Here is a 15,516-nt window from a genome sequence, read left to right on the forward strand (position 1 = left end):
GCCGCCTAAGGGAACTATTATGACTGTTCAAAACAATGCCGTTTTCTAAACTTCGGATTTTAGCATTGCTCTAACTTGCACTAAGAGTTATGCCCCCTTTACGTTTATAACGTAATGTTAAAACGGTTGAAAGATTGAAGAATTACCTGCGAATTTTGTGAAAACTTCTGTTTTGTGGTGTCTGCATCTGATCCTGTCGGCATCCTCACACACCGGTAAGCAGCTGAACACGAGTGACACGATGTAAAGAATCGTTTCCGCCCGAAACCTAAATCTAAGGAACAAATCATCGTCCGACGTATTCCAGTGGGTTTTCACGATCGGTAAGCCGCCTGGAAATAACCTGTCTCCTTCTTGATCTCCGCTTACGTCTATTAGCAATCGCCTTTTCTGCTTACTTAAGTTTTACGTGGTTTCGAAATCAGTTTAAGTCGAAAATTGAACTCAGTTTGGTTTGAGAAATGCATTTTTGCTGAGTTTTCTCAAATTTGAGTAAAAACTCAGACCTTAATCAGTTTTTGAACTTAAGTTTGTTTCGAGAAATCGGGGCCTGATGCTAAAAGATTGTAGTGGTTGCACCTCTTTATTTCACAGACCGTTTGTACATAAATAGATGACAAAGCGTAAGAGAAAGAATATATTTTCTCAGACCTAGTGATGAAGAAACATAGAACTGTGAGTACACATCCCTCAGTATATTGATGGATGTCATTTTTTAGATTTGACAAATCAACTTTTCCAAAGCCACTAAATCGTAAACATGAAGGAACAACATATGTATATGTACTCGCTGCAGAGGCAGATTCGACTAAGAGTTTAAACCAGGCAACTCATTCGACAGGGCGGTATTGTATCTCTCCACATTTCTATCGCCCACGCCTTTCTACGGTCATTTACTTGAAGCTGTCAGAATGAATAAATGTTGTTGATGTTCTCGCTGAAGAGTCAGATTCGACTAAGAGTTTAAACCAGCAACACTTGAGACAAGGGAATATTGCATCTCTCCTTATTTCTGTCTACCGTGACACGAGCTGTGTGCGGTGGAGCGATTTGCTGCCAAATTTCCCTGAACCACAACCAAGTCAGATCTCGTGGTGTAGGATATGCGATATGGCGAATGCCATAACTTGCACGTGCATTTTCTTTACTGTTTTCCCCCATGAATTTTTGAACAAGTGTGAAAACAATGACGTTTAAGACATTGCAAATCGACAAGGCTGCGTTTTGACACACCGTTAGTCGAATATCAGGCCACTAACATTTTCCCAAAACATATATCCAATTTATATACCGGATGTTTTTTTGTGTGGTCAGGTTCAATGGACTTCATACTACCTGTGCGTTTCTTTTCTGAAGAGTGTATATTCCAAAATGTTAATTTTTCTTGAAATATTTAGATTGTGGGTCATGTTCCCATGAAATATACTAGAATATCCTTCCTTCATGGCGCTCATATTGGATTTGGCGGGTGGCCCTATATCTCAAAATATTTGGAATGTCATTAGTTACAACTGTGCAAAGTTTCATGCTTTTATCACAAAGGGTACATTGACCCTATATCTGTAATGAAATCGCTCCACTATACCACAAGCATAGGTTGCTCAGGATCGAAATAATGGTATACTGTGGAATCACGATTTGAATATTTACACATCTTCACTGGAATGAAATAGTGACAGACTTATGAGTGCCAATGGTTGTCAGACACTGAATGATCATTGGGAGGAAGAAAACACCAACACCGATACAGCCGAGTATCAAGAAAGACAGATCATAGGACCCAGTCAAATCAAACAGCGTCCCTGTAATTGCAAAGATTATATATACAATGTATATCTCTGTAAAGGAAAAATATTTTATGCACGACAAATTCTTTAATCTACTATTATGTGACATTTCGGTATAGATTTTTATACCGCTGTCAAGCAGCAAAAGGTCACGTTTATTATGTTTGATATTTGTCATTATCTTGTCTTTACGGAGTATGCACGTCCGAGAGAAAATATTTACTTTCCCTCAAAGATTACATTACAGATGAGTATCCCCATCGTCATGCTGGAAGGTGCAGTGATTGCTGAACCCAAGCCGGTAGCCACAGCATAATAGCCTTCCCTACCACGTTGTGTATGACTGTAATCAGGGAAGGACAGAACCATAAAATATATAGGAACTGATATTTCCTGATTGTTTCTAGACCTGGAGTCGACGACCGTACAATGCATGAAGGCTAGACCCCCTTAATTATGTGAACAATCGTGCATCTTTTATGACAGTATATTCCATATATAGAGTTCTTCAAAACGACAATATGAGAGTGTGTATACTCAACGTGTCCTACCGTGATCCCCTTTGCAGTTTAGTTAATAGAAATAGATTCGGAAAATTGTCAGTTTATTGTTTTTAAGGCCATTTGACCCATATGACATACATGTATATTATGTATACAATTATATTACATTGACATGCATCAAGGTATTGGATTTAATTACAATTTAGAGGAAATATAGTCTCAAGTATTTTACAATTAATTGTAGACACCATATCGTGGGCTTGGTTCTTTGTTAAAAGTTCATAGTGGGTACGTGCATCGGTATATAGAGGACATACAAACCAAACATGTTTTCATCTTCTAGACAGTGCGAGCAGAGGGAGTCTTCATCACCTACAACACTTTTACGTACGTTTTGAACACCCAGGTATATTATATCCTATTCTCTATTTTAACCAAGCCTTTCTGTAATTAGGTATATTAATACTTTGTGTATACGATTCAACCTGAAGTTCTGATTTCATGGTTGAATAAGATACAAGTGATCGTTTATCTATGAGAAGAGAATGCCATTCAAGAATAGATTGTTTCAGAACAAAGATAAATGCTTCTTCATCACCCACTCCCTGGGATATCCAAACATGCCCGAAGACGAATCTGACCATGATATCTAATACGAGATGCCCAAATTAAGTATTTCCAATCACAGGTATCGTATAGCATTTGATATCACTGATGCGGGTGTCTATATGTGGGCATAGATAAAACACGAAAGCAATATATTTAATAGTTATAAAATAATATTTTGTCTAGAGTGGATATCTGCCACACTCACCATGTGGAACAGCATTGCACAATTTACCACGTACAATTTCTTTACATTTCCTTTGAGTGTATCCCAACAACTGACTACCATACAACAAATATCGGTACTATTTTTGTGTCAAATATTACAAAGGCATTATTAGCGTATATATTGTATTTTCTCACAAGCATTTTAACAGTATAAAGTGTTTTACTTGCCTGTTCCGCAAGGCTATTGGAAGCTGTAGTCCAAATTAGTTATCAATAGAACCAGATGTTTGTAGGAGCTAACAGTCTCAAGTGGTACACTATTATAGGTCTATCTTTCGTAATGCCATCATCTAGAGAGTCTGCCACCGTTTTAAATACAATGATATTAGTGTTTTGTGCATTTATTTCCATTCTCCAGATTTCACAGTATTCTTGCAAGAGATACAATCGTCTTTCTACTTTTATAGTAGTATCTGCTACCAGTATTAGATCGTCTTCAAATTTCTTCTGATATGAACACACCCTTGTCTAATCTAGAGCCAATAAAATCTACTAATTCCACATTGAAACTGAAAAAGTAAAGGACTGAGAGTATGTCATTGTCGTACACCAACCGAACACGTAACATACTCAGATAATACTTCCATTACACATAGAAACTGCAGATTTAACATGACTATACATAGTCTGAATAACTCTAAAGAAATTACCTTGAATGCCATTGTTGGATAGTAAAGACATCAATATATTTCTATTGACCATATAAAATGCTTTCTTAAAGTCTACGAAAGCGCAGTACAATTTACCTTTTTACGTTTAATGTGTTTCTGTATTAATGCCTGTAAAATGAATATATTGTCCACAGTGGAATGATTTTTAAACCCACCTTGGTATTCCCGAATAATGTCTTTTTTATCTTCTATGAAAGTATTTTATTTAGTATAAATGCAAATATCTTACTCTTGGTGTTAAGTAAGGATATTCCTCTACAGTTATTAGGATCTTCTGTATTGCCTTTCTTATGTACGGGTATTAAAATGAATGTATCCCAAAGCACTCAGAAAATTACCTGTAATCAATATTTGGCCAAACAGCACAGTGAGATTTGGAATTGGTATATCTTGGCATTTTTATAGAACTCGGAGGGAAGACTGTCATCTCCTGGAGATATGTCAACTTTAAGATTATCCATTGTTTCCGCTACATCACACAATGTAATCTCTGATGATTGATCATCAGGTTGCAGGCACATTTCACAGTCAGCAAGTGTATGTAATGACAAGAAACTGTCCACCCCTAGACTCTGTTTCCACCTCCCCGTTCATCTCCTGGTTAAGCAGATTATGAAAGTGTTCCTACCAATCATGAACTGGTACATTGATACTTTTTCATATTTCTTAACTAATTTCCTAAAGATCTTACAGTCGTGTGTATCAGCTGCTTGAATGACAGATATTCTTAAACCTATTTCTGGCTTGTTTATACATGAGAACGTTTTCTCTTTTTGGGCTGAGACAGGACACGTTTAGAAGTGTCCCTATGAAATTAAAATCCCACGAAGCGTCTGACAATCTTCCACTGACAATACAAGATCACTGACAAACAATTAAGCTATTTTGACGAATTTTCTTCCATAATTGTCAATAATAGTGTCCCCGTTTGCACGTACAGACGGGGTAAATTCAACAGAGCAGTGAATGTCCTCATCAATGGTTAGATGGTCAACTGAGCCATCCTCAGTAAAGTCATTCAAGTTACCAATTCTAGCTTTCGTGGCACCACACAGTATCAGATTGCTGTCTGGGTGTTCACATTTAACAAAAGTACTGTCGGAAATGCTAGAAAGTGCTTTTCCTACTACAGACTACATGTCGTGTACCATGGCTATGGCTATGCAAGTGTAATGTAACATGCATCATCGGGGCAGTGTTGACAAAACAAACACAGCGTCAATTTTTTATTTTAGAAGATGTACATCTAGAATTTTCTCCATGATATTTGTGCGTGGATTAGATGTTTTATGAAGACTACATTATTATCATTAACGGAGTCACGTGCTCATCTTCTGTAGTCCGTTTCGGACTGCCATCATAAATGTGAACTTACTGTTTTCGTTCGATTTTTTCACAGGTAAACTTGTCCTTGGACTCCTTGAGACTGAAATACTTCAAACCACATGTAGGTCAATTGGTAGCTACTGATATGTCAATAGCAACAGTCTGTGAAAAAATCTATCCATTTTTAAGGGGAAAAACGAATTTTTCTAGCATTCCCACGGTCCTTTAGTTGCTCAAGATCTTCCATACCACAGCGATTCTCGGTTGTTTCTGGTGGAACACAAACAAAGAGCAGCATCAGACGTTTTATTCCCAGCAAAACGGAATAATAGCAGCCATATGTTTTATTCGTTTTGCGAATCTGCTTGTACTGTTAATATTTGCTAAATATATGTGCAAAGTCCTTTACCTTTTTAGCTCATGTTTCCAACAGGCAAAAAATATATGAAATAGGAAGGAAACTGCTAAAGTCAGGAATACTTAGCTTGTTGTAAAGTCTGTTTACATTTCAGCTTAGAAGCACCCGTTTTTAGTTGGGGTTGCATCACCAGTGTTGGTGAGCCCTGGGCCACGGCCCATTCCCGAGAGTGTAATGATCAGCAAAACGCCGCTAATGAGGAAAATTAGGAGTCACCGGAGCTTATATATAAACCGTAATTATCTGAAGTGGGAACAGTGCCTGTCGTGTGAAAGGATAGCATGATAATACAAATTGAGCGTTTCAGCATGTCCGTGAAATATTCAGACCCTGCCCAACCAATCCAATTTTACATGGATTCAACTGAACTGTGTTGTCTATCCCACCTGTACATGTATAAGACGTGCTATTAATCATTCATCAAGGACAATACTGTAATGGAAGCCTGAACCGTAGAGAGGATATCCGAGGCAGTGCTTGTGTTCCTCGTTTGAATGTTTCAGATTTTCAGAAGTTTACAACTGGATGGGCTACATCAGTTTTGCGGCATTACTTACAACACTCTTATATCACTGTACATATGCCCCATTATGTACAATTGTGGAAACATTTTTGCAGTCGCTCAATTAGTAAGGGAAGTGATGTAAAATGTGTATTTTTGCACCCGTTAAGTGATGACGTTCAAGAAGCATCCCCTTGATGCAACAATCACGGAAATGTGTTCACGAAACATGAATGTTGTTCTGGCCAGTAATTGACCACAATCCCTTGGTTTGCATAACTCGATGTCATCAGATGAAAAAGTTAGTTTCGTGGATCACAAAAACGTTGTTGTAAGAGTACATAATTCGTATTTAATTTGTTTAGTATCAAAATGCTATGCTATGGGATATTTAGATTAATTGTTGCGTATTTCATGAATATTTGACGATTTCTAAAGCCACGAACCTCTTCTGTATGTACTCCTACATGCGGGTATGCTGGCTGTGGGTTGCTGTTTCTCCGTTTAGTGAACCATTTTCCCGCTTTTCCTATTGAGTGCACGTTGATACCTTGTATATAGTTTTATTTTCGTTTGTAGGTGATTGTAATAATCGTAACATAATTGTGTCCTTGAGTTACAAGTCTTTCCACACGAACAAGCTGGATATTACGATTTTGGCTATGTGCCTTCGCCTTTAATGAATATGAACCTCACTGGTGTGAAATAGTGAGTGAGTGAGTGAGTTGGGTTTAACGCCGCTTTTAACAGTATTCCAGTTATATCGCGGCGTGTCAGCTTAATGTGGGAGGGAAGCCCGAAGTGATGCAAGTCTTAGACGTTTACCGCTTCGGTGAAACCCACGAGCACGGGTATGGTGCTGACTAACCTAGAAACATAATCGGGGCGAACCGGGATTCGAACCCACAATCATAGGTTTCTGGCGTGCCCAAGGGACGCAACTCTGCACAGCGAATCGCGGCGCCTTAGACGGCTGGGCCACCCGTGCCCCCTGAAATAGTGACATATGTCGAATATCAGGAAAGGCAGATCATACGACCCAGTCACGTCATACAGTTTGCCTGTTATTGAGAAGAAAAAACCCATAACGGAATACCACAAAACGAAAAAACCCATAACGGAATACCACAAAACGAAAACTCCAAACCCAGTGAATTGCAATTACTTTCATTTACAAAAGCAATATACTAAGTTTAAGTTCACAGCATTTTGCTGTCCTAAAGGCTCAGAGGTTCAAGAACATAGTAAGAACAACATTTACAAAGACTACAGTGAATGAATGTAATGCAGTAATACTTTTGGTAAGTGAATGCTGTTTTGCGCTGTAGTTAGAGACTGGAGATATCTCATGGTGTCAAGACTGGGACAGGCAGACACTTGTTTGATACCATGAACATCATACTCCACGCTGTTGGCGCACGATGACCAGGTCACACATTGTTACCTCCAGGGCCTCGTTCCTCAAAGCGATCTTAGCGCTACAGTCATCCTAAGACTATGTTAAAGTATGGGGCCTGCTATCACCTTAGCGCTACAGTCATCCTAAGACTATGTTAAAGTATCGGGCCTACTATCACCTTAGCGCTACAGTCATCCTAAGACTATGTTAAAGTATGGGGCCTACTATCACCTTAGCGCTACAGTCATCCTAAGACTATGTTAAAGTATGGGGCCTACTATCACCTTAGCGCTACAGTCATCCTAAGACTATGTTAAAGTATGGGACCTACTATCACCTTAGCGCTAAGATTGCTTTGAGGAACGGGGCCCAGATCATTAGTAATAGGCCTTACGAAAGGCCTCGCGGTGACCTGGAGACCTTAATGTATTAGCCATTAGTGTCCCTTGGGTTATGCAGGAGGCTCCAGTGACTGCCCCGCCAAAGCCCATGGACACAGCACACGTTTTCCCCTACCACTTGGAAGACAACTACAAATAAAATCATTTAGATTAGTATAAACCATTACGTGAAGTAGACTTTCTAGCTGCAAAGCGTTGCATTAGATCCCAGTACTCTGTGCTTCATAAAAAGTGATGAAACACTACCAAGCGAATAGCATACAATATTGATATTTGGCAAGTACTGCAAGTACATTTAAGGTTGAAACATTTCATCATTTGTGGTTGCCATTGGTTTTGCATAACTTCAGTTCCCTTTCTTGAGATAAAATGCTACTGTATATGCATAATTTGTTTAACTGTAATATGTTCTGCAACTCATCAGATTATTGCTGTACACTCTTCAGTCGCGTTAATGAGTAAATTACGATCGCACGTTTTAGAACTCGCTGAAGATAAACAATTTTGGTGTTTTGGTTTACCAACATTATGCAGATAGGAGAACAATGTTACTTATCTTGCCTTTGCATGCTTTTGTGACGGTGGCAACGATGGAGCAGGACTCTCAACTTTCGGCAAACACCTGGTAGAACTATTTGATAGTGAGTAACAAACTCGTGCTTGTGATATAGTCGGAATCATACAATGACCTAGTTCGAAACTGATTGTTCTTTGGCGTTGGCGGTTTACATTATGAATATGAAAAAAAGAAAGAAAAAACCCTCAATTGACACAGTCTATACATTTATTGAAGTGTCAACTATGATGATACAATCAGAGGCATCCACTGTACCTTAACAAATATGTTATTGTGCTCAATTGTCAATGCATTTTCATTGTATCAAGTTGAACGCTTAATGCAATAGTATAATCAATCACCAAAAACGTTCTGATCCAAAGGCCATGAAAAACGAAAGATAACAGTTTTCCATTTTTAAGGTGTTTGTTGTTAACACTGCCCTCGGCAGATTTCAAGGTATATGGCGGTGGCCTGTTAATAGCCGAGTCTGGACCAGTCAGTCCAGTGATTGATCTATGCCGATGTATGTACGATTACACACAGTCAATCAAGCCTGACCACCTGATCCCTGTGGTCGACTCTTATCACAAGCATAGGTTGCTGGGGACATGGATCATGTTATACTGTAGAATCACCTTCTTTAATATTTATACATCTTCACTGGTGTGATATAGTGACAGACTTGTGAGTGCCAATGGTTTTCAGACACCGAATGATCACTGGGAGGGAGGAAGCACCAACACCGATACAGCCGAGTATCAAGAAAGACAGATCATACGACCCAGTCAAATCATACAGCGTCCCTGTCATTGAAGAGAATACGTACAATGTATATCTATTATGTTACACCTGAAACAAATCAACAAAAAGGTACTGTTATGTATGATTTATCTGTGTCATTATCTTGTCTCAATTGGATGCATGGCCGAGGGCAAATAATTTCTTTCCCTACAAAAGATTATATTACCTATGAGTATCCCCATCGTCATGCTGGAGCAACCACTTATTGCTGAACCGAAGCCGATAGCCACAGCATACTTGTCTTCCCCTACCAGGTTGTGTATGACTGCAATGAGGGAGTGATAGAACCATGAAACACATACAATTTCATAAAAATCAAATCGTAGTTCTCGCTACCGCTAAACAAAGATCTGAGGACGTCCCATGACAGGTCATGTCGGGGCCACCTTTCATACTGACCAATCAGAGCGTAGCTTACAAGATCAGGAAAGTGACAGTCGGAATGTGTTTTCTCATCATGTAACCTCGAAAAGATTGACACGGGGTACTCCTGTCGACATTTACGGTATGTACGACTGATTCTATTAAAATCATCTCATATGTCATTTCAATGGGATAAATTTTGCATAGCCCGTGGGAACTACTGCCATTCAATCTCGGCCATCTATAAGACATTCCAGAATGTCCTTTTGTTCAGTTTTTAAAATTTGAATCGAGAACTTTGTTAAAATATTTTTTAAAGCGTAGTCTGGAATGTAGTCTGAAATTTAAGGGAAGTCGCCAGTTTGAAACTTGTGCTGCATGGAGGCTAGACCCCCTTAATTATGTGAAAACTTCAGGAATTCTGCATCTTTTATGACAGTTTATTCCATGTATAGAGTTAATTAAAACAGCAATATAACGTATGTATTCTCAAATTGTCCTGCCGTGATATCCTTTGTAGTTTGGTCAATAGATAAAGATCGTCATTAGAAGAAGAGTCATGTGAGTCAAAGCACATGGTGTAAATGTCACATTACTAAAATACCTGTGTGACATACCCATAGGAAAACTGCCCACCATCCCGCCTGCACCTAATCCAAGAAGAGAAAAGCAGCCAACGATCATGCCATAAGTGTACGCCAAGGAAAGCGCAACAAGAGAGGCACTGGATAGTAACACTGACATGCAGAACACTTGGTAGGTCTTCACACCTGGGACCATCTGTATCAAGCCGACGAGAAATCGCATTGCAGCTCCCAGCCCATTAATCAGCAACAAAAACACCAGTCCTGTCTCGTATGACAGACCCTTAGACATGCCAAAGTCCACTGCAGTGACGGAAGTTGAAGTTAATATTCCAAACCCTACCATGGCACACACTAAACAAGATCCATACATAGGATTTAAGATATGCTGATATTTGGACTTTTCTTTTTCATTTTTCGATGTTGTCTTTTCATGTTTGGCTGATAGTGTTGGTGATGCTTGGTGTGGCGACGTTACGAGTAGACACGAAGATGTAATGTTCAATAAGCCACCGCTAGCAAGGAGAAGTGCACCTCTCCAACCATAAGTCTCCTTGAGTTCCTCCAAGACAATGGGGAAAACAATGCTCCCGACGCCTGCCGAGGAGGTCATAATTGACAGCGCCATTGATTTAGATCTTGCATCATGAAACGTATGCGACAGGGTGACAAGGGAACTCAGATACACCATGCTGCATCCAAAACCTGACCATGAAAAACAGAGTGGACATTTTACGCAGGTACACAGACAATTACTATCCTGCATAGAACTTTATTAAGGTATGGACCATGTAATATTCTTGGGGAGTTTCAATACCCAACACCTCTTTTACTGATTATTTTGATAGTTTAAGTGGAGTCATACAAGGTTGTATTATCATCCCCTTTTTATTTGCAATGTATATTTCAGAATTTCAATCCATGATAGAAGGTGCAGATGTAAGAGGTATGTTTATAGGCGTGGAATATTTGGAACTACTGTTATTATAGTATGCTGATGATTTATGTATTTTTGATGACAGTCGTATTACAATGAAAGATTGACATTTTGACAAATATGGATTAGACAGAAATATAAGTTTTTCGAAAAGTTTGTCATTTAGGACATTATGAGAAGTGTTTTTTTATGGGGAGCTTCTAAAATATCATCTTATTACATGTTTAATTATTTAGGCATGATGTTTTCTAGGTTGTCGTAGACAGATTGTATCAAAAGCCAGTAAAGATCTGTTTTTTATTAAGAAATATTACAGCATAAATACCCAAATATTCCTGTAAATATGTTATTTTAGTTCTTAAATATATGTTAAATAAAGCCAATGTTGTTATTTTGGGCGGAGGTGTGGGGCTTCGAAAAAAGAGCTGTAATCGATAGATTTCATAATATATTTTTGTAACTATTTTTTGGGTGTTGGTAAAGGTCCATGTAGTGTAGCTTTAGCTGGCTGTGGTAGACATGGATTTTATTTGGATTACTACCAAAAATGTGTAACTTGCAGATGTTAATTGTAATGAATGTTTGGCGATGGCTATCCCAAGCAATGTTACATACTTATTAAGACGTTAGATTCAACAGGAAGGAAGACAAGGGCATCTTGTGTCAGATAATTGTTATACACGTATGGTTTCGGATATGCATGGATTAGTCAAGATGTTGCAGATACTTTATGTTTTCTGTCGATATTCAGACAGAAATTAGAAGACTGTCAAAAAAAAAAATTATGTTTAGTCGTATCAATGATTCAACATGACTTGCACATAAGAATATTAAGTCATTGCTGACTGTTGAATATTACGTTACAAATATCAATGTTAGGAACTAAAGAAAATATATATGTTTGTTGAGATTGTATGAACTGCCGTTGCGTTGTTAAATTAGATGAAAGATGCTATAACTGTTCACCGAATTTGTAGGATGTGTAATACTAATAGCATGGAAGATTGACTCCATTTCATATTCGATTGCGAGGCATATGCGTCGCTGAGAAATAAGTACACACCGAATTAGGGCTTTTCATACAAAATTTGTAAATTTCGTAACTTATTGACTTATAATAATGTCAATCTTAATGAATGTGCTAAGTTCGTCAAAGAAGCTCTGATAGTGTACCACATTGTACATGGGCCGTAGGTGTACAAAACAGGATTAAAACTACCCTATGTTATAGAAGCCTTACTATCTTAATCGATGACTTACCCATGACTACACCTATAGATACAATGAGGAAGACGTAACTTGTGGCAAACCAGCTGGTGATTAGCCCAAAGGAGGACACTATGCTGCCAAAGAACATCACAGTTCGAGTCCCAAACTTCACAACCAAGAACCCATTCACAAAACCTGTTTAATAATACTAATAATACTACTAATAATAATAATAATAATGTTACAGTATTTGAGCAGTGCAAGTAACATCTATGAGATTTGACCATCATATGACATCACAAAAATTATCGTATAGAAGTTTTGACCTTTTAACACATACTTGGGTCAAACTTTCTCAGATACTATCAGTGATGAGTGATCTAATTGTATCTGAGCCATCAATAAGACTTATTTTAGTTTTAGCTGCAAAACTATGAATTTCCTTTCTTATGTTGCTGTGAAGACAACATGATGGACTCGTGCAAGATCAATATACATTTTCACAGACCTGTGGTTTATCATTTTGGTTCCGTTTACTGTCACATAATGCATTACTGAACCTTGTAATCAATAAACTCTACATCGTGTGTTGCTTTCAACCATTTGAGGTCATGTATCTCTTTGCTATGTCGACTACCTCGGGAGTTTAAAGCACAGTGTATTAAGAGTCAATTTTGTGTCAAGTTACTGCTTAACCCGAACTCAAGTCTTGCCTCCCATGAAGGTTAATCCCACAGCTGTTGACTGGATGGACGCTGTTTGAGCACGTGTTGTCTGAAAAGCCTCCAGCCAATCCACGAAGAGAGCACCAAGTGAGTATGGAAGTCCTACAGCAAGCAAGACGTTGAAGCAGCAGCCGACGATGGCGACGAGTTGTGGAAAGAACCGCCTGGGCCCCCCATTCTTGACTACCTGTATCTCGTGCCTGATATATTAGAACAGGATAGTTATTCAAACTAAAACATGAAGACAGATCTTGTTTTTGCCCGTGTTCACGGGTTAATTTTTTTGGTCTGAATCATAAGGAATTATAAGGAATGCACTGCTTAGGACATGCCCGAAAGGATTATTTCCGGGCCAGAAGATTTGATAATGTGCCAGACACATTCTCTACAAATTGCCCTAACAACACATTTCCATCGCTCGATGTTTAGGAAAGTGATTCATAAACACAATCTCTTGATAAAGTCGGAATCGTAAAATGAGCAGTTTCTAGCAATTTCAACAGCGATTTCTTGTGGCTATGGAAATAGTTTTCTACCTGGTATTTACATCATAGGAACCGTTTACGATGGACACTTGAGGCTATGTCTCTTTATCACCCGGGACATATATTACCATAGCACACTGTTTAGCGTTAAATAAAAGTGACACAACCCTTTCCTTATTCAAAAGAATAAAGAGTCGATTGTACGATTCCGGCAACATCATGAGCATGTGTTCATGTGTCAGAGGTTGTGTTCCTCTGTAAAAGATATTTCGCAGAACATGTTCCTTTACCACATGCACACAAATATATATTCTGTATTGAGCACAGATCTAGAACAAGTGCGTATTTAGTCACCAACATGTCTTCACATATTATACATTAACATCTGTGTGACTTGTTCATATACATGTTAAAGTTACGCATCGCCTATGAGACTTATGCCTTAATTTCTTAAGCAATGACATCATGGAAATTTGAGCGACAAAACCCTTTCCCAAACATTCTGACCATATCCGAACGCATCCTGATACCAATACATAGCTGCCACTTACTTATCTTCCATCCAATTCCCATTGCTGATACTAGGCATAACTGTCTCTCCTTCATTGTGCATGTACCCAGGATTGTGGTAACATGTCTTTCCTTCCATTGCCTTGTAACCATACACATTAACATCTCCCTGGAAGGTGTTCTTGTTGGAAGCATTCTGATTTGAAGGAGGAGTAGCAGAACGTTGTTGATTAACAGCTCCCATGTCCCCGTGTCTGTCTTGATAAGCAGCATCTCGAAGATCATGGCCCAGAGAAGGACAACCAGCCTGGCTTCTGCCAGGTTGCACTGACAGATCAATCTCATTTAACTCAAACTGGCTATCCACATGGTCATCGTTGTTGTCTTTCACGTTGATGCCCCGTTCCTTCATAATTGAACTAATCCTTGTGTGGCCTGATAATGACACTTGGTTAAGCATATCTTTTCGGTTTCTGTCAGCTCTGTCAGTCTCAACATTTGTTTTTGTTCAACCAGGAGGATAATGTCTTTGGTGTACGTGAATGTGCTTACAAATGGAGATTGTAACTTAGCTCATTAAGGCAAAAACATGCTCCATAATCAAGGTAAGTCTTGTGTAACCCTTTCAAGTGACAAAGCTAAATACGTGTGTGTCTTTCTTGTATATTTCATATTGGCACTGCTCAACGTGTAACAAGTGTGTGCAAGTTGTGACCTACAAACGTCAAACAGGATTCTATGCTGAACATATAAATAAAAGTGACAAAACAAACACATGCAAAAAGACAAGTCAATTGTTTACCCGAAGAAAACCTCGGTCAATATTATCAGACATAATGATTGTGACTGATGCGTCTTATTTGGAAATGTCCTCTGCATGTCAACCATAAAACTTTTTAAAGCTTCACTAATTCCTTGAATGCTGTAATCTTGATCAAACAACTTTTGAGCAAGAGTCATAAGACGTTCTTTTAAATCTTTGTAGAAAGAGCATGCTCCACTGTACCTCAAGAGTTATGAGATGTAGACATGAAAGGCTGTATCTACTGCAATAGTTTTTTACATGTTGTTGACTATTGAGAACTTGAAGTTATCCCTCTTGTGAATAGTCTTGTTAATAGCTTTTGTCATTCCATGTTAGGCATAGATCTAAATATGAAACAGATAATTCACTTTCACTGGTCTCTTTTTTTTCATTTACCCCACTCGGGTGGATAAATCAGTAGAGGGAATTGGCTATTTGACCATTTATGAACCATATCTGATATGATCATCGATATTGTAGCGGCCCGGACCCGAACTTCTGATAAACCTTGAAGTCAGGATGTAATTGAGAGTCAAAACACTTCTTTTCAATGAATAATTAGTTTTTATTCATGTGGATATAACAATGCCTTATATGGACAACACAATGCTTCCAAATAAGTAGATCCCTCTGAGCTTTAAGGTTTATTTGTAAGGACCAGTGTCAGGGCAAAATAATTATTGCCTGTAACTATAAT

General features: G+C 38.5%; 1 protein-coding gene across 3 annotated transcripts; it reads right to left on the bottom strand.

Annotated features, from left to right (window-relative positions):
* Positions 1–8,432: 8,432 nt before the first annotated feature.
* On the bottom strand, positions 8,433–14,569 carry LOC124148463 (monocarboxylate transporter 13-like). Of its 3 annotated transcripts, none has more exons than XM_046519563.2 (6): positions 14,056–14,568; positions 13,008–13,219; positions 12,346–12,489; positions 10,182–10,853; positions 9,368–9,466; positions 8,437–9,203 (listed from the first exon to the last, which is right to left on the bottom strand). In XM_046519563.2, the coding sequence occupies exons 1-6, from the start codon at positions 14,472–14,474 to the stop codon at positions 9,058–9,060; spliced, it is 1,692 nt and encodes a 563-aa protein (XP_046375519.2). In that variant the 5' UTR covers positions 14,475–14,568; the 3' UTR covers positions 8,437–9,057. The 3 variants fall into 3 exon arrangements, with proteins under 3 accessions (XP_046375535.2, XP_046375519.2, XP_046375527.2); XM_046519571.2 differs by having other exon boundaries at positions 9,056–9,203; positions 10,169–10,853; positions 14,056–14,569; XM_046519579.2 differs by lacking the exon at positions 10,182–10,853 and having other exon boundaries at positions 8,433–9,203.
* Between the last annotated feature and the right edge of the window lie 947 nt (positions 14,570–15,516).

Source organism: Haliotis rufescens, unplaced genomic scaffold (assembly GCF_023055435.1).
Source record: "Haliotis rufescens isolate VD_foot unplaced genomic scaffold, xgHalRufe1.0.p SCAF_1, whole genome shotgun sequence".
Classification (NCBI taxonomy): domain Eukaryota; kingdom Metazoa; phylum Mollusca; class Gastropoda; order Lepetellida; family Haliotidae; genus Haliotis; species Haliotis rufescens.